Source organism: Haliaeetus albicilla, chromosome 23 (genome assembly GCF_947461875.1).
Source record: "Haliaeetus albicilla chromosome 23, bHalAlb1.1, whole genome shotgun sequence".
NCBI classification, from domain to species: Eukaryota; Metazoa; Chordata; class Aves; order Accipitriformes; family Accipitridae; genus Haliaeetus; species Haliaeetus albicilla.
Genome location: NC_091505.1, coordinates 25,721,636 through 25,744,522, shown reverse-complemented (window position 1 = coordinate 25,744,522; position 22,887 = coordinate 25,721,636). Strand labels below are relative to the sequence as shown.

The following is a 22,887-nucleotide window of genomic DNA, read 5'->3' as shown; positions in this document are numbered from 1 at the left end:
CTGAGCGCTGCAGCGAGGAGGCTCAGGAAGGGCAGAGCAGGCTGATTTACTCTGCCCTGCCATACTACCACCTCAGCAAAGAGCACGCCCCACCTCTAGTCATTATCTTTCCTCCTGCAAGGGTCTCCTACAGGAAGGACATTTCTCCTCATCTTTCTTTTGAGATTCCCATTGCCTCCACTGGACTCCCACCACCCCATGAATGCTGAGTTTATGTTACACATGTGCTTTTGGTTTATTATTTCATTTATTGTCATAAACACGTACCTTTAGCCTCAGCTCTCATCACCTGGGATCCTGCCTTGTGGTGATGAAGAACTGTATATAAGGAAGTAGAAGAAAACAGGAAAAAAAATTAATGCAATAAGCATGCTCAAACTCAGATCCACAAACCTAAACAGAGGGCTGGGTAACAGTCAGGTCAGGGATATATTTTTCAATATAACAAGAGAACTCACTGTCAACACTAACAGACAACATTTATCACTTAGTGCAAACCTGCTCACACTTTTGGCAGAGGTTGGTGATCTTTAAAAGCAGGAAGAAGCTGAAGCTTCTATGAGCAGATATTATTACAAATAAAATCTGCTGCCACAAAGCATAATGCTTGCAATTCAAAGCCCTGCCATCCCAGCCTAGCCTGAAGGCTTCAGTGCCCAAGCTATCACTCCATCACACTGTACCTCTCCGTGGTGGAGCTATGCCTGCACATACATTGTGTGTAGGACCATCCACTCTCTGGTCTCACATCTCTGATCAGCTGCTGTGATCTAATCAGCCCTCCTCGTCTCTCCCACAATCCTACCTCTGCTCTTCGCAAGGGCTGAGAACTAAGTACAACGTGCACTATGCTGACTTAGATACACGCGTGATAAAAGGAATCCATAGATATGTTTATTACTTAGCATATTTACATATAACTTATCAAGTCTGTATCTGGAGTCACATTTTACACTTTGTGCTCTCTGTTTAGTTCCAGCATTTTAGCTGAGACCCATCTTCTGCCCATGAGTATGAAAGGCAAGAAGGTCAGGCCTGGGGCTTCCTGAGCTGACTTGCTCTGCCTCAGAGGGAGCACCCTATGCAGCAGGGCAGCTTTTATTAACATGCCAACTTCCCAGTGCCAGGCTTACTTGCTTGTTCTTCGGGAAGCTGTCTCAAAGAACTTTGTCCTAGAGGCCACCCTGCAAAGAGAGCAAGACAGGTTACTCCAGTTATCCAATAAGGCAATTTGTTAATGAGATCTCATCTGTGCCAGGGAAAAGAGCAGTAGCATCAGCAGACGCTGAAGACAATCACCTTCTAATGATGTCTTTTCTGCTGAGGCAGCAGCCGTGCTCCTCATGCTGCCAGCTCCATTCCCCTCTGCCTTCACACCGCCCTGGCCAGGCAGCCCTTAGTCGCTTTTCGCCACACTGCTTATTTCCACGCTCTTGCTTATAATCCTACATACTGGTTTATAAACCTGCATCCATCACTTTTTAGGGCCTCTCCTTCAGTTTTTACGTGCTTCGTATTTAGCTTCCAAATGTCCTCATAGAACAGAAAAGTTCTAACAAGTGATTTAGGAGAGCAAAGGCAAGGCCTGTTCCTGCCCTGCAGGCGTGGAGCTGAACCTCACAGTACCTTTGCTAGACTAAGGAATGAACATGCAGGACTTGGATCAGCTGCACAGCGCGGCTTTACTGGGGGCTCTCTGCAAAGAGCAGGGGCCAGCACAGCATGAACTCGGGAGCTCTCCCACGGCAGGCGCTTCCCCCAGGACCGCTGCCGGAGATCGTCACTCACGGGCTGCGTGGCTTCCACGGCACAAAGACACTTCAGTTCACGACAAATGCTTTTGCACCTCGTGTCACTGCGGGCAGAGCAAGGCCCCGGGGGGTGGCCCCCCGCACACCCCAGGGCTGCGGTGCAGTGGCAGAGCGCAAGGTGAGGGGTGTTAGCGCTGAGTTGGGGTGCTGCCCCGCTCCGATGGCAGGGGAATGGAATGCACATCTTTGCTGGATGTGCAGCATCAGCGAGCTCCGCGGCAGCACCCAGGCTACAGCCTTCCCACCGACCCGTCCTGGCTGCTGGGCTGAGATCCCTGTATTTAGTCACCCTTTTTTCTTTTCTTTAATTCCCATTGAAGCCAGCAGGGTTTCTGTCTCATTAAAATATGAAAGAAACCTGATGCTGAAACTGAACTCCATCCAATTTCCTTAAGAGAGATCCAAGCTGGATCTTGTCCTTCCCCGGGAAGTGTCTCATTTGAGAGGCTTGCTCAGAGCCAGGCAGGGAGGGGCTCTCCAGCTTCACTGACAGGAGAAATAGCAGAGAAGGTGATGGGACAAGGCTTAGCCCCAGGGCTGTGCTTGAGAAGGTTCAGCGCTTCGTTTTTCCTGTGCATGTTTGTCTTTGCTATGGCCATGCTGCTCTCCCAGGCCATGCCCTCTGCGCAGCTTTTCAACGTGATGTTCAAACCCACGCTTGCACTCGTGTCGAAGGGGATGTCCACAGGCTCCAGCCATTGTATACCACCAGCGCTGGAAACCAACGTGGTATTTCTCTTCCTCCTCCTCCAAAATTCCCAGTAGGTGACACCAGCTCCTACTCCCACCACCCAGGCTGACCTTGTCCCCCCACACCTCCCCAAGCCCCTGGGTGCTGACAGCTCCCTCGGGCCGAGCTGCCCACCCCAGGTACTGCATGCTCGCTGACGGCTGCTGACTTACACAGATGAAGGCATCTCTTCTGCTGTTCCTGCTATCAGATCTGGCCTCTGCTCCAGCCTCGGAGGGACAGGAGTGCGGCACGGTGGGTCCGGAGGTCTCACAGGGGGACGCGTTATCACAGGTTTATCACCATGGGATCGTGCCTTAGGGACACCGTCGCACTCGCCTGCAAGGTTGAAGATTACGAACACTGAGTACGAAGCTTGGGTAGAGGGCTAGATATTTATGAAGAGGTATTAAACAAGTTAGTGGGCTTAGTTCTGTCTGTCTGCTGCAACATCCTCTCTCTGACAGTGGCCAATAGCCAGAATTTAGGGAAAGAGTCCCAGGAAAAGGCAGTTCCCATTCTGCCTGCCCCAGCACAGCCTTCCTGGCACTAGAAAGAGGGGCTGATGCTGGACCCTGTGATGAAAAACTTGATATAGTTGCTGATTGCAAAGATGATATTGCCTGGGAACAAGTTTTCTTAAACAAAACCTGTGCAGTGCTGCTCTTCAAAAGCTAGAAGAATAGCACAAATTGGTGATCCCTGAAGTCCAGGGCTGCTGCTTCTCTGAGTTTTTGTCTTGGACAGTGGCACGACCTGTCCTCTCCCCCAGCTTTCTGCTCTGCTCACAGGAGTTTCTGCCTTGGCTGCTTTTCTTTCCCAAGATCCAGCCAGCGTCGTTATTCACTTAACCCTTGAATACTTTCAAGGGTTAAGCGAGTAAGGAATAAGTGTCAGACTTTACCTGACGCCCCTGGTGACCCCACACCTTCCCTCCAGTGCGCATTTCTGCAGGACAGCAATCCTTGTGATCTTCTCCTCTGGCCATTTATATGGCACAAAACCATCTCAAGGGCTGGGTTCCTGCCCTTCCGATTTAGATATTTCCACTGCTAGAGAGTCCTGTTTCTGATTAGAAATAAGTCAATGATGTTTTTCTATTTGGTAAAACAATTAATTGCTGCAACTACTTAACCAAGGCTCTGTCAACCCCTTAGTTACTGAACCTTATTATACCCTGGTGTGCTAGCTCAAACACCAGTCCTTAACCAACTCTCTTCCATACTTGGCATTTGTAAATTCTGATCCTAATTTTCTCCTTGGTAAGCTGTAAAACTTGAATTTCTCAGTAAAAGGCCTGTTTCCTAATCCTTCAGCCTACACTTCTTGGTTTCTCTGGTTTTTCAAAATTACCCCCAAACTGTGCACATTAAAAGCTCAATACAGCATTCTAGCACTGATTTGCATGTATCAACACAGCTACTTCAGTGTTCTTCTACCTATACGTTCAAGGATCAACACAGCCAGTTTTATTACGCTGTGGCTCCAGGACATGCTGTCAGCACACTATGTGTGATAATGCAAAACCACAAAACTTTGAAGCACTAAATGCAGTTGATGTATAAGCCGACTTTAAAGCTATCTTACTCTTCCAAAAGCAGATTTCCACCTACCATTTTTGTGACAAATGTAAATTAAGCCAGTAGTGTCAGTCAGATGAATTTAATGTTTGTGCTACCCAGCTGGGCCTTTCTTCTTTCTCTCTGTTGCACATGGGGGTCATTTGTCAAGAACACAGCCTGGTTTTTATTTTCTAATTACAGGACTGTGAAGCTGTCAGGCTATGACAGCATCTGAAAAGCACTGGAAAGTGCACAGCAAAAGCTGGCAAATTGCAGAAAGCAATACATCTTTTATTATGGCCATTGTCCTGAGTATTTTATAAAACTCAGCACCAAATACCCACAATTACAGCAAAGTGTACTGTCCTGCAAATGGCTCCCTAGTGTTGCAGGGGAGAATGTCTACAGACACGCAGATACACAAATGCCCACCTGCCTTCCTCTACTGAACAGACAATGCCAGCTCAGATCTGGCCCCAAACTAATTATTTCTACCTGTAATAAACTTCTGTATAAAGCTTATTAGAATACAAATAACAATCATTATTTATATTTAACACCAAAGGATGAACTGTTGAAATAAACGTTCCCAGTAAAGACTCAGTAAGCCAGAAGCTGTGTCACAGGGAGCCTGACAGATAAACCCATCAGAAATTAAAATCTGGTAGTGACTTTTGCCATTTTCCTTGTCTCTGCTGAGGAGAGCACTGACAATCCAGAGTGCTTACAGCTGGTTAGACGGGGTACAAATTGCTTCGAGTTTAATGGCCTTTATATCGCTACTCAAGCCTAAATTTTACGAGTCCACTGAGCTAGGTTCAGCTCAGCACAAGCAGAGGCTCAGCTACTGCATGGAAAGCCTGCTTCATCTGACACCGGTGGCACCTGCCTGGCTCAGCAAGGAGGGGCGGCACCGGCACCGGCACCAGGCTCTGCAGGCTGCTCTGAAACCCGGCAGAGCAGCCGCACCCCCAGTAAGCAACAGACCAAAAGTACCCACTGTCTGAAATAAACCAGGACAACTCAGGAGGCCAAGGTCTGATCAAACCCTTGTGCCCGGACCTCAAGCTGTTCTGGTCTCCCAACCCCTCTTGCTGAGCTACACCAAGAGGACTCGAGGCGAGAAGCCCACCACCCGCTCCGGCTGTCCCGGCGCATGACGCGCAGCCGGGAGGGCCGGCTCGAGCGCCTCGAGCTTCCCCTGGGAGATCAGCATTCCTTCTGCCTTGCTTCGGCTGGGACCCCGGCGCGAGCCACGGCTCCGGACGCACACTCACCCTCTCTGCTGTAGATCCCTGGCCGGGGAGCCGGTCTCCTGGCCTGGAGCGTGGAGGTCCTCAGGGCAGGGCTGGCCACCACCCCGTTGGCAGCCTTGCCGGCCAGCTTCACTCCTCCATCCTGCAGCCTGGCCACCATCTTCCCCACCTCCGCCTCAGCACGCGGGTCAGGCCGGCCCTCGGCGGGGGGACGCCCCGGCTCGTCCCCCCCTGGCCGGGGCGCGGGCAGGCGGCTGCGGTGCAGCGGCTTGGGGGCTTCCGGGCCGACGCCGACACTGCCACTGCCGTTGGGGGTCTGGCCGTGCCGGTCTGCTGCGGAGCCAAGGGGACAGACAGCCATCAGGTTAGGAAGCAGCGTGGAGGCGCGGTGGTCTCTGCCCCGCGGCAGTGCAGAGCTCTCCCCCAGCGCTGTGCGGCTCCTGCGGTACCAAGGGACAAGCATGCTTGCAGCGGGGGATCGACAGACCCTCACCCTGAGCAAAACACAAATAGTGAGCGGCTCACCCAAATGCTGAGGAATAAAGAAAACTGAAGCGACACTGAATATCACAGAATATACTCACGGGTTTCTTTTAAATTTCCAGTACTCTTGCTCAGGAGAAGCTGTGTACCATGCTTTTACGTCCCTCCAAAAATCATTCGTCTCATCCCTCTTGCCGTGCTAGAGACCCAGGCACATGGTGCAGAAGCACGGCTATGAAACTGATTGCACCCTGCAGCCTTGGTGCAGCCAAACGCTAATGCTTCTGCTCCCAGTTTGGAGAAACATTTAAATGCAAGGCCATCTCCAGCTACATGAGCAGTCTTGTGATTTTAAAAAGCAATTTGAATCAATCATGTTTTGCTAGTGCCAAAAAGCACACTTGTAGTATTAAGCCTAAAACATCATCAAAGCTCTGAAAACTGTACCAGAGAAAGACTTTTCATCTCTTTGGTGACAGCTTGCAATGACAATTACAGCAAGTCGGGTGCAAAGAGAAACATGACCTTAAATTGACATGCCTTTCAACATGATAGTAAGGGCCTTACCATTTCCTTACAATCAAATGAACTTAACAGCAGAGCTGTACTTGGTCTAGAAAATACTATCATTGGGTCCTGAGAAAGTGCTTCAGTGTTCTTGCTCTGGATGTAAAATCACCAGCAACTGAGCCAGCCCTGCAGACCCTCTTGGGACTGATGCGCTCTGGTGGGACAAGACTCCAGCAGCACACAGCCACCCCCAGCCCGGGCACACTCGCTCCCATCCCACCAACTCTCCTCCTCGGTTGTGTCTCCAGCACTTCACATTTTTGCCTCTGAAGCTGCAAAACCTTTCCACTGGGCTTCTCGTATGTAAGAACAAGTCTTAGTTTAAGTAACGGAGAATGCTACAAGTAACAGAAAAAATAAATCCCCATGGAGTTTGAGTTGTGAGGTGATGCAACCTATGTGTGAGTATTTTTTTCCTTTCCTTTCTCACTGAACAACAGATCTCGCTGTCTGCTGTGTTCATGGCCTGGGAAGTGCAGTCCTGCTATTGTTATCTCCATTGCTCCTGGAAAGTGTTACAAGAAACAGGAGTGGGGAGAGGCAGGTAAGGCACCAGTGACCAGCCGGACTGACCTCCACTTTCTTCCACAGAAGCACCGAAGAAGACGGGTCTTTCCCTCAGAGGACGTTTGGAAATGGTGATGGGTTTGTGTCGCCGGGCAGCCACCCTGGGAGGAGGCACTGGGGGGGCAGTGGTGTCTTCTGGAGGGCCGGAGTAGATCTGTAAAGACAGACACGTTTAGATGACTCTTCCATCCCACCAGGTTGAATGACATCCCCAGAGGCTCGCCTCATTAACCTGGTGTCATTAAAAGGCACCTCGCAGCAGAGTAGGGAGTTCAGAGGTTGAGCCATGCCAGGAGCACAGACCCAGCTCCTGCATGGCAAGTGGCCGCCCGCTGCCTTTGCCAAGGGCTGCCCTGCTCCTCTCTGCTCTCCAGCAGGCACAGAACCCATCTGTGGCCCAAGTCACCTCTGACTGACCCAGGAGGGCTGGAAAAGCCAGGGCTGCTCCAAACCACTCTGACCAGCCACAGCCCATGAGAGCCTCGCAGCCCTTTGCTCCAGCCCTGTGACCCCAGCTCCTAACCAGCGTCTCCAGAGAGGGACAGATGGTGCGCACCAGCCCCTCTCAAGGGTCGGTAGCACTTGGGAAAGCCCGGGCTGCCGAGGCTAGAGAGGGGCTGGAGCAGCGCTGATGCTTTAGTTATGGGTCTACAGACGCATCCTGCCGTGGTCTTTCCTATGGACAGGCTGCCTGCTTTGCACCTTGCACACCCACTGCAGCAACTGCAGTGCTAAACTAATTAACACAGCAAAATCACAAATACAGACAAAATGTGTAGAAACAAATTATCCTGGAGCAGATTAAGGAAGTTTTGAAGCTGACAGTTTCTGAGAAACATCAAGTTTTCCACACCAGCGAGGTGATATAATCTACAGAAAGCACCCAAACAAACCACCACGTTGTTTTAGATTGAATGCTAAAAAACCCTTCAGCTCTTGGCTTACAAGGAAGTATGTGGCTCTGTGAAATTATCTTGGATGAAATACTGGCATAAAAACAAAGCTGCTAAGGAGTTTTATCTCCTTTCCTCACCGGTCATATGGCACCTAATTGGCTGGGTTTAATGTAGAGGTTCTTACTTATGTCAGTGCTTTTTTTAAAAGCTGAAAAAGAATTAAGCTTCCGGGCAGTCTCTTGAAGATCTGAAACACCACATTAAGGACCAAACCCACTGCTTTTGTGTTTTTCGCGTGGATATTCATTGAATTTATATCAGGCTTTAAAGAGTGAGTTACAGCAGACGGGGTAGCACAAGTTGCCGAGACTCGAGGCTGCGCTGCCCGTCCTGGTCCCTTCCTGGCTGTCAGCAGGAGACGGCTCAAGTCCAGAGGACAAGAGCTGGTGCCAGACCCACCGATGAGGAGGGTCTCCGCTCCCTCGGTGCATGCTTTGTTATGGAAGAACAATTTTACTGTGTTACCCAGAAAAATTTTAAAATGAAGAAATTTAACATTCTGATTTGATTAAGTACGCTGTTTTCGTAATTCAGACCAAAAGCATATTCCTTCTTCTCCCAGCCAAAGAGCAGTTCTGGGAAATCAAGAAGGGGGATGAGAGAAAAACATGCCCCCACTTTAACCGTCTTGATCCCAAAGACTAGGTAGCATGTACCACGGTGAGGGTGGGCACTGGCAGCTGGGCTCCCCACATCTTCCTTACCTGGGGAGCGCAGGGGCAAGGTCGGACCTGAACTGCACCCAACCTAGTCTGCCCAGGCTTTCACTCAGCAGGCTCAGTATAAATACCATGTGCTGGTACTCCAGCTTTGTTCCTGACTTAGTCTGCCCTACTCTGCACAAAGAGGGGAGGAACAACACATTCAGGGCAAAGACCCAGACCAGCTCCAAACCCCAATCTGGTCATTGAAGCTGCTTTTCTCTCCCGATTCGGTGACACGGCATGGCTGCTGATGCTTAATGCCAACAGGGGCTCTGCCCTTTGCAGGGGCAGTACATTTTTCCCACTCCAGAATACAAGGTCCAGTGAGTCCCCCTACCTGGATTCAGAGGAATTTGCTATGACATTAACAGCCCGTGATATAAAAGCAGCAGCTTATGTATTATTAAAATAGCAAAGGATTAACTGCAGCAGGGCAATTGTTTGGAAATATCAATCTCAATCCTACATATTGACAAGAATCCAATATTATTTTTTAAAGAAAAAGAAGTGTTAAGCTCCCCACGGATGCTTATACAGGTACCACTGAATGCTGTTTTCACAAGATGCTTTTCAACATCTGAAAACCATGCTAAAATCCATGGCAAACTACTCTTTTTAAGATGTGGGTGCAGCCTCTGCTTTGCTTCTGCCTTCTAAATGAAAATCCAAGTTAAACAACCTGAAGGTACAAAGATATTGACAGACACTCATATTTAGAAGGTTTGTACAGTGAAGAAAGTGTTTCCAGAGTGATCAACTTAATTAATTTAACCATGGCATTGAAATATAAGCTGTGGAAACAGTAATTATCCACAAAGACTTCATGAATAGTTACTTTGTCCTTAGAGTCTTCATGCTGCACCATATAAATCATATCCCTCTCCTCTTCTAGACTCATTTAAAGTGTTTGCTCATGTCTGAGCTGAAGATACTTTCAACTCTGATGCTGAACTTACAAACTCAATCTAATAAATGTTACTAACTTAACCTTATCGCTGAAGAAATTAAAAGTAAGCAAAGGGATGTCTGGCTTAATTAAAGTTTTAATTCCAGCTCTTAGAGGTGGCAATGTAAATCGTGTATTGACTCAGTCTGCACTGCAGGCTGTACAAGAGGGGAGGACAGAGGCTCAGTTCTGGAGCAAGTTGTGTGAGGATCCTAACACAAACGATTCACTGTTTTGCTGTGGGAACTTATTAAAAGCATTTGCAGAGACCTACAAAGGAACTGGCATGTGATTTTCACGAGCTTCTTGTGTGGGTACTCAAAAATGTCTGTGAACTCTTTCATCCCATTTCTCTGGTTTCGATCCTCGGAACCACAACCAACTCCCACACCACCCATCTGGTCCCCCTTTGGTTGCTCCAACTCCACATCCACTTTTGCAAGAACCCTGCTCTTTCAGCTTCGTCTTCCTCTTCCTTTCCCAAAAAGGGAGCTTCACTTCCACATGTGTGCTGCCCTGTCTGTTGGGAGCGCTACCCCACCCTCCCTACAGCAAGCAACATCCTTTAAAAGATGCCTTCAAACTTTCCCCTCCTCTAAGACATAAGAGATTGTTTGGACACTTTGTAATGTAAAGTATTATGAAAAGCTGAAGGACCAAACTCAATCTTTCGGACCCAGCACTGTTATCAGGAAAGCAATCTGGTTCCTGGTGTGCTGATCTGAATGCAAATGCTGCTTGAGTTTTTAAATATCAACATATGGCTCTATCATCCTCCAGCCACCCTGAGAACCCTAAGCCATTATATCAGGTATCACGAGGAGAAAGCGCTAATACAGAAGACAGTGGAATATTCTGCTTTCCATCAGGAGACAAAACACCACACAACAAAAAGCTGTTGTCTACATGTGAATCTTCAGCACCCACCACAGCAGACTAATCCAGGCTGTGCATTTAGGCAATGCTCTTGGACAAAAATATTCAGCAAAGATCCCATGAAAGCCAAACACTGCTTGAGCCCTCGCCAGGGTTCACTGCCCTGTGCAGAGCACTGCCCCAACACAAGGGGCACTGGCTGCCTGCTGAAGTCTTCTCTGACAGCTCCACCCCAGGCAGCAGCTCCCCTCCCCAGACTTGCCCACACTTGGATCTGAACAGATTGTATACACAGCTGAATTATTTTCATCAACCCTTCAATACATGTCTGCTTTGGGGTTTCTTCCCCTGTATTAATAGTTGTATAGTGTCTCATCTTGGACTGTGCCTCTTGAAACCCGTTATGCTCTGGTCTAGCTCCTGTCTTCAGCTAAGGAAAGTGTAAGGTCCAGGTGTGGAATAGGTTTTTTTCCAATAAAAATTCCTCCTCTTTAAACAGAAAAGCAAAAATCCCTGGACTCAGGCTTTCCTTCAGAACTAGCTAAAGGCAACAGTGAGGAACATATCTGCTACGCTTTTTGTTTCCTTATGAAGCATTTCAGAACAGTATATTATATAAAAAAAAAACCAGTCCCTAAGGAGACTCCAGGAAAAGGAGCCAGAGCTCTACATCGTTGCCACAGCAACAGTTTGCACAAACATGATGGAGCAGCCAGGAGCTGCACGGAGGCATTCCCAGTGCTGCCACCTGTACCTTCCCAAAGTGCTCGATGAGGATCTCAACTACTATGTTTTGGAACTTGATGTTCATCATCGCTGCCACGGTGTCCTCCTGTGCTCGCATGAGGGTAGGTCCAAATATCACTCCCATGTTAGACGGTGACATCAGATTCTCTCGGCTGTGCTCACATATGCTGTGGAGAGGAGGGATAAAAGGAATAAGTTTTGGTTTGGTTTGGTTTTTTCCAAACAGATCTTATTCCAAGCAATGGAAAAGGATACAGTTAGAATCAGTCATTCAATTTTCTTCATTTTGTTTCAGCAGAATTTGTTTCCCAACCCTACCAGAGACAAAACATGCCTCTAGTCATGACATGCACGTTTGGCTAGGACAACTGTTTGGGAGAGCTACATGCTGGCGGCATTTTTATTTGATCCCTTCCCACTCCTAGCTCCTCTTTTAACCCTGCAATCAAAAGTCATCTGTGCAATACATACGCAAAAGGAATCATGTCAATTGGAATACCCTATTTATCCAGAACTGACTTTGGGCTTTAATTTTTCCTCTCCCTGAAGGAGGAGGACCGAATGCAGGGAGCACACTTTGGAGGTTTTAAGTAAATCTCTACACAGCATCTTCTTTCTGAAAGAACCACCATTTTCACAGAACAGAGCTCTCTCTGCCCAGCAGCCTTCAAGCTTTGGAGGACCGTGCAAGCGTGTGGAGCAGCACCAACTGTTGACTGAAGTACTAACCACCTAGGTGGGCACTACCTGTTTCCAGAAGCAGACCAGAGGAGAGAGACTCTGATGCTGACACATAATGAATTCTGAGTTTGCCCTGTAGCTCTGGTGTTAAAGGCATTTATGTCAGCATAAAGGGGAGAGGAAACAGAATTTAAGCGTAAGCACTTTAAGGAATAAACACAGTGACCACAAGTACAGTGTTAGCTTCATCGGACTGCATGCCAGTCACTCAGCTCTGCCACTTATGCAGAGGTTTCTAAGAACCACACAAACATGTGCCTGAAAGGCTGGAACCGGATGGCAGGCAGGATCCCCCAGCCAGCCCTCCTCGCCCCAAAGAGAGGGCATGGCACTGGTGGCCAAGCACTTGCCTTGAGTATCAGGACATGACAATCCCAGATCAGCCCTGCTTATTTCTGGAACAGTCCAGTTTTGAAAACGACTTCTCCAAAGGTCCAAAGCAACCCCTGTCATACAAAAGCCATTGCTTCTGCAAGCCCTGGTCCTTCCTGACCTGCACACAGATTGCTCCCTTGCTTTTGAGCTTCAACATGACTCACCACAAGCCTCTCTCCCTGCTGTGCCCCTGCTCCTCCCTGGGGTGGAGAGGGCAGAGCTTCCACACTGAGCCTTCACATTCGGTGTGACAAGGAGGCAGGAAAATACCCATTTCCCAATGCAGTGCTGGTGCTATTATCATCAAGTAACAGACTTGCAGTGGCTCACCGGTGGAAGCAGCATGGCTCAGTGCCACCAAGCATCCAACATGCCTGTATGAGAGCAGAGACTGACACACTCAAGCCTTCGTGCTGCTCTAAGGGCTCAGGACATTGAATCCATAGAGCAGCACATAAAACCAAAGCATGCTTCACATTCAGCCCATAGGCACAGGTCCTACAGCCATTCCCAAACCCGACAACTAATGTTCTTTTTAACTGGAGTGAGAGGTGACAATTTATAGCTCTGCTGTCAGAGGGTATTTTAATTTTAAAATTATTTCCTGCTTGGTACTTGTCAGAAAGGGGATGAACATGGCAATTAGAAAGAGAAGCATCACTTAATGCAGTGGGTAGCAAGGATAATCATACCATTTGTGCAGTCAAAACGTAAATTCCTAGGGGGACTGTGGTGGATACAATTTTGCAAACCTGCCACAAAAAAAGACTTGTTCTGCTGACTCCATTATTCCCCTTACTTTGGCTTTAGAGAAAAATGTCTGCTTACTTGACGAGGTGTTGTATGAGGAGCTCTAACATCTCTCTGTTCTTGTCAGGTAGTTTATAGACGAGCGCGTGAATGGCTCCCAGTCTGTAATCCAGGTTCTCAGATTCTGCAAAGAAGTAACACAAAGAAAAGTTTGTGCCCACCACTTTCAAAGTATATACATAAGAGAAAGATAAAACCAAAGAAAATCTGTGGGAGCTGTTCCTTCTGCAACATAGGGCTGGCTGGCCAAACCTGGCGAAGGGAAGCAGAAGGAAAGTGAAATTACATAGCAACAGGGTAATCATTGTGAGAAACAAAATGAAGTGGAAAGTGGGAGAAATGAAGCTTGAAAGGGAGCTGAGGGTCACACTCTGCCTCTGAGCATGGTTGGGGAAACAGGCTGGGCATGGCCGGGTATTCCCCTTCGCACCCTTGCCCCACACACCAGCACACCTGGGGAACACATGGCCGCTCTGCTGGGTATCTTATCAGCCCAGATAGCTGTAACACTGAACCACATGGTGAAATGTCCTGCAGGGAAAAAAAATTGAGTCCCTGACCCAAAGAGGTCACCCTTAGAAGCATAAATAATCAAGAAACAATAAAATACTCAGTGTGAAAAGAATAGGGTGGGATCTTGGTAGCTGGGAAGCTTAATGGTTCAAGTTTCTGAGAGAGGGTAGGGGAGGGATTATGATTTTGCACATACCCAGCCATCATTGGTTTAACCAGTTCTGAAACTAATAAATCTTGGTCTTGACCACAATCTGTAGGTGGTGGAAAATTTTCATTTCCAAGAAAGAAGTGTTATTAATTCTCTAGACGTCCAAACATAGGACAAGCAGGCACTCTCCTACCCTCCCGTTGACTTCAAGGAGGCATGGGGGTGTTAAGGATACTTTAATCCAAAGTGTTTGAGTGTGCCACAAATTTCCAAATGCCAGTACTCTCATGCTGAGGGACATGATCAACTCCTTGTATCCATGTAGTCTCCATCTCAGCATGCTGGCTCTTAACATGCTCTGAGGATGCAGCCAGTTCAGAACTATTATGGCTTATTTGAAATGGCCATAACAACAGGACCGCTGAGGACTAGCCGGTTTAGCACAGGCAATGCCCTGTCAGTATACCCATGTTACTTGGCTAATCTCTGTTAATACTGGCTGTGGCTTAGTCCCAAGAGCTACAGCAGAAAAATGTCTTTCATGTATTGGTAGACACTTTGGATTCAACATCCCAGAACAAATTTCATGACCTAACGGAAGCACCTATCTATCTGTATGGCAACAGCACATCCCATTCCCTCACAGGTTTTAAAATAAATATATTAATAGTATCGAGAAACAATTCTTCTGGGACACTTGTGCTGATTTCAGGTTAGTTGACATCCCCTGGCTCTCCAGACCCTCTGAGAGCATGAAACCCTGTTAGAGGGAAGAGTACTGCAATAGCAAAGGAAGGAAGGGAAGAAACACCACCACCTCCCTTGCACAATTAAGCACTCAAAAGAGAGGTTCACTGCTCTTTCTACAGAGGGAAGCAGCTGGACACCCCAGTGTTGGGCTGGCAGAGCTCTGTCAAGTGATTTTGATGTCCACTGGTTGGGGAGGGCAGGGCTAGGGACCATCAGCAAGGCAGCTGAAGGACTTACTGGCAGCCAGGACCAACTCTTTGTGGAGCTTGTACGTCATGACGGGTTCAGACAGGTTCCTGCAATAACCAGAAAGAAAACTAAGCTCTGGCAGGGCAGCACAACCCACTCATGACTGATCTTGAAGGACTGATGGGCAAACCTGCTTGCCCTCCAGTACCACCGGTTCCCAGTGGCATCTCCCCCCAGCCAGTATTATTTAAACAGCTTTCCCCATGGGATATGGGGTTTCTACAACAGGTATATTTCTCAAAAAATGATACAAAATTAAAAAATCCATTCCTCTTCCCAAAGCCTTTGTCACTTCTTTGCCCTTTCCAACAGCCAGCTGTTAACATCTGGCAGTTCAATCCGCTTTTCACCTGGATCAGCCCCGAGCTCCTTTGCCCAGTTGGGGCAGGTGGGATCTGCAGTGCTACCTGAGATAAAACTTCAGTGAGCTGGTAATCGTCTTGATGTCCCAATCGCCACTTTGGAGATCCACGTCCCCTGGACATTTTGGATCTGGAGGAAGAACAAAATGGCTTTAAAATAAGGCCCATTTGAGGTTGTTAATAGCTAGCACACTCTCGGGGAGGGTATCCTCTCGAGATGAATGAAGCCACAGCAGCACATGAGGAAAGCTCCTGATTCTCATGGTTGGGAAAAGCAGAACGGTACCAGCATTAGTATTTTAGAAAAGCTGAGGAGCAGTGCTAACTAGGGACAAAAGAAGCAGCAGAAGGTAACATTTAAGCAGTGGTGAAAAGTTAGTGAGACCATATTCTCTATAGTTTGTTTTTTCCCAGCATAGCCAAGACTGGCAGAAACGACACATTTCAACAGATCCAAGATAAGCTTTCCGATATCCAAAGTAATCTAAGTGTCCAGCTCCAATCCCTCCTTCGCAGCTACTCCCCTGAAGGCTATTCTGGGAACACTCCCTCTTGCTGCACAGAGAGGAGGGAGCTCAGAGGAGGCGGCACAACAGCATGGAAGTACACTTTGCTCCTGCCTACCCTTACCGAACAACCACATCACTTCTGCAGTATGACGAAGTAAAGGACATAGTTGGAGGATGGGGGGCAGCTGGACTAAAGAAATAAACTGCATGATTTATTTTAAAAAAGAAACAGGACTAGAGACAAAACAAGCAAACAAACAAACAAATCTATCTTCTTACTGAAGTTCAGGATGAAATCCTTCTGCAGCAGTTATTTCTGTGTTGTTGGACTTTCCATCATGAGTTCATACACAGTGGGGTGGCCAAGTGGTCAACCAGACCAATGCATATAAATAAAATGAAAAGCCACTCACTGGTGGGGTTCAGAGGAGAAAACCGCAGAGCTATTCATTGGGAGGGTGAGAATCAAGAAGCAATAGAAACTTAGGCTAAGTAATTAGTCATCATGCAAGCGTAACTGGACAGCTGTCTGAAGCTGTGGCTCTGTGGGAATTGGGTACAGCTATATGTCAGCACAAACCAGCTGTTTTAATAAACAATAGTAAAAACAATAGTAAACAATAGTAAAAAACAATATTAAAAGCGTGCGAATACTACATTAATATCAGATGTCAGCTGGAGTAAGGCCGAGGCACACGGGTATCAAGGTAAATGTACCTCCTGCCCCATGCTCCAGCCCCTCGGGCAGGGACAGTGAGAACGGCTCAGCCTTTAGGCATGTGGGAGACCAACCCTTGGGGCTCACCTAAGGGGCTCACAGCCTGCCCCGGCCCATGCGTGCCATGGGGCAGGGGCACGATGGCCTCAGCCAGATCCCAGCCTGGGAGCAACGCTGCTGAGCCCCACAACCTGCTGCAGGGAGTTTAACCGTTTCTCGTACAAAGACTACCCACCAAGACTACCCACCAATTCCCATGCTTGTATGAAACACAAGGTTCAGTGCACAGAAAGGCTTACAGCAGAAATGTATACATTGACTTATTAACGTATACATTGCAGAGTGAGGTATCCCAGTCCTTCCAGGTGAAAACCTTAAACCAGGGTAACAGCCTCTCTGCAGAGGCCACCTTCCCAGTATAGCTCTCCATGATACCCCACCGAGGAAAAGGGTCCCCCTGAGCTCGTTCAGGTCTGGTTCTCATTTGCACTGCCTAAATAAGAACGGGGACACAGGCTGTTACCAAAGGAAAGGAGTCATGATGGTTGGGTAAGCAATGATTCTTGCTGTTGCTCGACTGTCGGGTGATGCTGGCAAACCCATGCCACATGTGCCCGACTGTGCGAGCAGCCCCGCTGTGCACAGCCCTCCGCTGCTGCTGCGGCTCAACCAGGAGCTTCTGCGGCCCCAGGCTGGGAGGTGCTGGCTGCGCAGGCAGCAGAGGAGAGGGCGAGGGCTCGTCTCTCCTTGGCCAACATCCTGCACTCCAGGCTTGTGGCAGGAATGTGTCCCCACCACATGACTCCAAAATGCCTGGATATTTTTAGCACACAATGGGAGAAGGCTTGTCCCCGCTGCTCCAGGGTCACTGCCTTGCTTTATGTCACTTAACGTAAAATGCAGGTTGCACCACCAATAAATAAATGCAGTTTAAAGGGAGAGGCACTAGAGCAGGTTGCAGAAAAAAGCCCAGAAAAGAAGGGGAAGATGTGCCTCGGAGGAGCCACAGGGACCAAAAACCATGGTGGACATTTCTCACTGTGAAACCCGATCCTCTCTGTCCCTCTTAAGCAATATAAAAACAGGACAATCTAGTTGCGCAGAATAATTAATTCTTACCAAAAAAGGCATTCAGCAACTTCTGCACCTGAATATTGCTGCCAACAGTCCGGTAGACACCCTCTGTAGTAATCCCTAAGCAGGAGAAAGCCAAAGAGCGTTAGCCAAGGGGCTTTCCCAGCTGGAGGGAAGTCCAAAAGCCCCATCTAGTGGAACTCCTCTCCCAGCTATCGGGGTGCTGGCTCCGCCGAAAAGCTTCTGCCCCAGGAACCACCCGGACTCTGTCCCCCCGCACCCCGGGCTGCCCCGCAGTAAAGGGGCTGCTGCTGCTGCCAGCGGCCGGCTCTGCTGGCAGAGGGCAGGAGCTCCGCTCGCCCACGGCGGGCACGGCCACCAGCGCAGCCGGGACACGTACCTTCTGCTGGGATCATGCCACGGTCAGGGAAGCACAGCCAACGCGTGGAATACGCGCTCGAGCTGGCAAAGCCCTACCTGCCTAAAGATGCCATTTCTGGAAACAGTGCTGCTTTAATACTAATTTGTTCAAATTGTCACAGAAGGCAAATGCGTTTCAGCAGATTCTTCGAAAATATTAGCCGATGTTAGGAAAGACAGAACTGCTGTATTTGCCTGGCTACGTGAGGAGGGTCTCATTACCCTGCTCCTCCCCACTTCAGCAGGGCTGGGCTGACCACATCCCCCAAAGGCTCTGGATATGAAACCAGCCACCTTTCCCTGCGGCAGCCAGGTGATCCAGCTGTTCTGGAGCGATTTATCTTCATCCTAGAGCCCACGCTAGCAACGTACACTGGTACAGGCTGGGCGTTTTACGAAAGACCAGAGGGTGAGCTATCATCCATCAGCCTGCTTCTGTCCTGCTGCTTTTAACAAAATGGGTCTGAATAACCCTATATCCCAGTTAACCCCTGCCTGTCCCCCAAGTACAGAGAGACTTCCAGAGCTGTTCTCCTTCTGCCTAACAATGAGTTTTCTCAGAGTCAAAGATGAGAAACCGATGAATGAAAACAGCATAAAGATGGAAATTCAATCCTAACTGATTTGGTATAACATCTGGACCACGCAGGATTTCTGCTCCTCTGACACACGTTCTTCAGTTAAAAGTCAAAGTCCCATTTCATTGACTAACAACACTATACTGCAGAAAATACAATATAATTCAAGGCCACGGGAAGCAACACCAGGATGGCGGCACCTCCTGATGCCAGGGTGGGCACCTTACCTTTTGTTTCCACTGCGTTGATGCACTTGCGTACAAACTTGAAGCCGACCTCGTTCAGTTCCACTGTTTCAAACAAGGGAAGAAGGGTTAGCTGCCTGAGCACCAGCACGCAGCTCCCCATGGAAAACTACTGGGAAGGCCCCATACCCAGACCCTGCTCGGCACACAAAGCTGCAGTGCCTCAGCGCACAGCCTGGTTCACACATGCATCTGCACCATGTACATCCCTCCATGAAAACACAGGCATTCTTTAAATCCTGACAAGGAATTATTAGTTCCATATGTTCTCCCTTTTTCCTTGAGTCTATTTTGAGTTACAGCATTGCTCCCTACCCACTTTCTGTCTTTAATAATAAAAGTGTAAATCAGAGTCCCGCCACATGTGAATTTGTGTCTGATAAGGAGTTGATTAATTGTTTCCAGAGCACTGCAAGATCTGCAGTTAAGGCTTTTCCACATCATAGGATCATATAATTTCTGCTTATCTACTTGAGTAGATTAAAAAGCAAAAACAATACTGCTTGATATGCTGAGTAAAGCAGAACACAGTTTTTGTTCCAGCCAATTAACCACTGCCTATCTCTGTGCGTGTCTTGCAAGCATCATAAAGCAGGTAGAAAGACAGGATTTTTTTCTATACACATATTTCAACTTCTGTAATCACACCACTACTTCTGCTATTTTTTCTGGGATATCTGGAAGGATTGTCCAAGTTATAATGCAAAATATCTTTCTGTTCAGTGCTAACATTTATATTGAATTTCTCCTAAACGACCATGCTGTTGTTGGGTTTGGTTTGGTTTGTGTTGGTTCTTTTTTGGGGGGGGGGAGGACGGTTGAGGAGGGGTCACGGGGGGAGTTGTAGGGTTTTTTGGAGGGGGGCGAGTTGTTCGTTTTTTTGTTTTGTTTTGTTTTTTTTAACTTAAACCAACATGCTGCTTGAAAACACAGCCACAAGACACATCTGGACCAACTCCAGTCACAGCACAGGCCATGTTGGTGAATCCTACGAAATCACTGTATTTTCAGCAAGTTGTTTATAATGATTCTCTTTTCTCTGAGCAACAGCGACAAAAAGGTCAGATATATCTTAGCTCTAACACAGGAATGAGTAAAGACACCATTAAGCACAGATCGTATAATACGACTTGAAGTCTAACTCTAATCTATTAAAAATAGAGCGTATTTACTTTTGTGAAACACTGAGTCGCATTCTTTCCAGGCGTGTAATGCAAACACAGTCAAACAACAGGTTTCATGCTTACGCCTCTGTTGATGCTACCTCTATGCTCATTAAAGTCAGCTAATTAAAGTGCCTATAAAAGTAAGCTCTAAGATACAGAATGCAAGTTTCCACTCAGCTAACGAAGCCTCAGCGCCTTCCATAGCGGCATGCTCAGCCACTGCTGAGTAATGGGCTGTAAAAGGGGAAAGGCAAAGGGGCAGCAGCCTGCCCTGGGGCAGCGGGTAGGGTACACCCCACTTGTGAAAGGGGAGACACAGGACAAGGTGGTGGGATGGGAGCTCCAGGGAACTAAATGCCACCTCTATTTTCCTATTACAATCTTTGCGAAGGGAAATGTCTTCAAAATCTCTCACTGATCTTTTTTCCCCTCTGTTATTTGGAGGTTTAGAGGTGCAAATTGAACTTCGCATCCTGCTAGTTCTGGTTAAATAAAAACTGCACATTGTGATCGATAACTTTTACCATTTGCAACTCATTCTTATCTGGCCTCAGTATCAGACACTGTGATGAAAAGGAAAGAAGTTACACTGCTGCCACAGAGGGAATACACAGCCTATTCAGCAGAGATCGATGATGAGTGTATCTGCAAGGAAATATACTGCCCAACCTCCAGACAGCTTCAACAGCTCAGAGGAACAGCAGCAGAAATGACTCACTCTCTTCCTGTTTCGTGATGGGACTGTGGTAGATCTGGAAAAAGGGAGGGAATGGAGAAGGAAGAAACAAAAACATAATGCAACGTGATTCGATATTTATTTTCAAAAGAAAATGCAACATCCCATAAATCACCCAAAGCCAATCACAAACAGTACGACAATGTCTCAAAGAAACGTCATTTTATAATTAAGCAAGATACCATTATCTACACAATAAATGAGTTTTTGCCAACTTCCTACATTTCACTGGAGCACCTATTTCTAGGAAAGAGGTCTCCTAAAAACTGAACAGGAAACTTTGTTTGTCCTCTAGGTGCCCTGTAAAAATGGCAGCTGGACAGTCTGGCACACAGGGGTTGTGGTTTTTTTGTTTGTTTGCTTGCTCTTAAAAATTGAAGTGTCAAGACAGTCCTTCATCCCATACAAACATAAATTTTGTATTTTTTTATCAATAATAAACAGCAGGTAACATTCTTGATAGAAAATCAAAAATCCTTTATACATAATAACACATCATGTAAACCAAGTAAGCCCCAGGCATCCCTTAAGTGACTGGCTGTCCAGCGCAAGCACACTGACCCTCTCCGCACTATCCCATGTCCTTTCTTGTTTAAACGAGTAGGGGAAAAGTGCTGTGGCAGATGCCCATGTCCCACCTTCCTGCTCCCACATCCCACCTCTGCATCAGCAGCCACACAGCCCTGAGCAGGTCAGCAAGTACACTCACTGCCAACCCTCTTCACCAAGCCCACTGAGGGAAAGGCAGCTCTCCAAAGGCAAGGGGAGCTGCCAGAAATGGGTTTTCCCGCACTATAAATACATCATGCTGTCCATTTAGAGGAAATTCAGTAAAATGCAGGAGTCTGTGCTTTGCTTAGACTGAAGGAAGGGAACACCAACAGGCACAGAAAGGCAGGTGAACACTGGTGCAGGGTGGCTGCTCCCGTGGGCCAGACTTTCCAAATGCTGCTCAGAGCAGGGACAGACAAAAAAATCACCTCCTGCAGACTGGAGAGCGATTTGTGAGCAACAGAAATGTGGAACATTCCAGACCCAGTAAGGCCACAGTCCTTAGGCAGTCTGGCACAACTAAGGAACATAGCAGAGCTTTAAAAGGGGAAAACAAAATCCCCATTGCAAGCTGTGCCACGAGCAGAACAGCATTAAGCCCCATTTCAGATGTGCAGTGGCTCAACCGATGCCTGAATTACGGGTACACCTCGCTGAACAGCAGCGAGGTGACAGCTGCAAAAAGGAACTCGCCAGCGGCTGTGTCACTGGTCTTCCCCAGGATCTGCCGGCAGAGGACACTGCTAGGCAGCATATTTACAGCTAGGCAGCAGCTCCTTGAACACTTACGGGCTCCTTCCCGTCCATGGCTTCCATCCACAGCCTTCGATTAGCTTCCGAGAGTGCTTGCAGCGTGATGGTCCCAGACCTGCACAGAGTTCACCCAGGGACAGGCAGGAAAATGAAGCAAAAGTTGTTTTTAATAAAAAGCAAAGAGCAATTTCATCCAGGTTTGCAGGGTTTGGAGGTCATTTGAATACTAAGCATCTCACCTTTCATTAGTTTCAATGTCAAAACAAAACCTTTTGTCTATAGAGTCAGTCTTTCTCCTTACACAGGATTTCAGTGTCAGGTCTAAGGTACCCTAGGAGAGAATATGAAAACCGACATTAGAGGAAAGAAACACAGGAGAGGATTTCGGGTTCCTCAGCACCCTTAGGCTGCAGCCCAGCAGGGCACTGCCCATAAAGCACCAGGGTCCCAGCGTACCAGGAGCACAGACAGTCCTTCCCATTCTCAACAAAGACAGACATCAAAGGCTTTGTGAGACAGGCTTCCCCTCCTCAGCCACAAAATGTTCTAGACTTCATGGCACTACCCCGCAAACAAGTGCTAAATATCTCAGCAACAAGCAATATGCCCCTGCAGAGTAGGAACGCTGCTATAAACAAACCTCATGAGGCAGTCACTTGGTCTCTGAGGCCAGGACCATGCTTGTCTGTTATCTGACACAGCTAGGTCCTAATTTTTATCAGGGCTGATCAGCACTACCGATCATCCATAGCATTCATGGTCCAAACAGCTTTACACAAAATACCTTGTAGAAAAGGAACGTTAACTGACCAAATCTAGAGTAAATGCACTCTGAAGAGAGGCCAGCACTGCAGTGCTGAGCTCTGGCCTTTTGCGTTCATACCCCTGTACTCCACAGCAGAGTCAATTTGTAATGTGATTGTGAGATCTCCACGACTTTGGACAAACTCTGAAGAGACATACAGGAGACCTTACAA

At 47.8% G+C, this 22,887-nt stretch overlaps 1 protein-coding gene across 3 annotated transcripts in view; it reads right to left on the bottom strand.

The window, feature by feature from the left end:
• The window catches only part of OPHN1 (oligophrenin 1), a 76,633-nt gene that overhangs the window by 9,616 nt on the left and 44,130 nt on the right, over nt 1–22,887 (bottom strand). For 2 of the 3 annotated variants that reach the window (XR_011329558.1, XM_069811636.1), the window contains exons 10-23: nt 22,150–22,241; nt 21,947–22,025; nt 20,588–20,621; nt 18,686–18,748; nt 17,506–17,580; nt 15,205–15,289; nt 14,786–14,844; nt 13,153–13,258; nt 11,216–11,375; nt 6,986–7,133; nt 5,381–5,692; nt 2,715–2,880; nt 1,134–1,184; nt 268–318 (exon numbers count right to left, since the gene is read on the bottom strand). Coding sequence is in view for 2 of the 3 variants with exons in the window: in XM_069811636.1 (XP_069667737.1) it covers nt 276–318; nt 1,134–1,184; nt 2,715–2,880; nt 5,381–5,692; nt 6,986–7,133; nt 11,216–11,375; nt 13,153–13,258; nt 14,786–14,844; nt 15,205–15,289; nt 17,506–17,580; nt 18,686–18,748; nt 20,588–20,621; nt 21,947–22,025; nt 22,150–22,241 (1,473 nt within the window). In the remaining variant the exon portion in view is untranslated. The remainder of the gene's footprint in view (nt 1–267; nt 319–1,133; nt 1,185–2,714; nt 2,881–5,380; nt 5,693–6,985; nt 7,134–11,215; nt 11,376–13,152; nt 13,259–14,785; nt 14,845–15,204; nt 15,290–17,505; nt 17,581–18,685; nt 18,749–20,587; nt 20,622–21,946; nt 22,026–22,149; nt 22,242–22,887) is intronic. The other variant, XM_069811638.1, reaches the window with a different exon arrangement.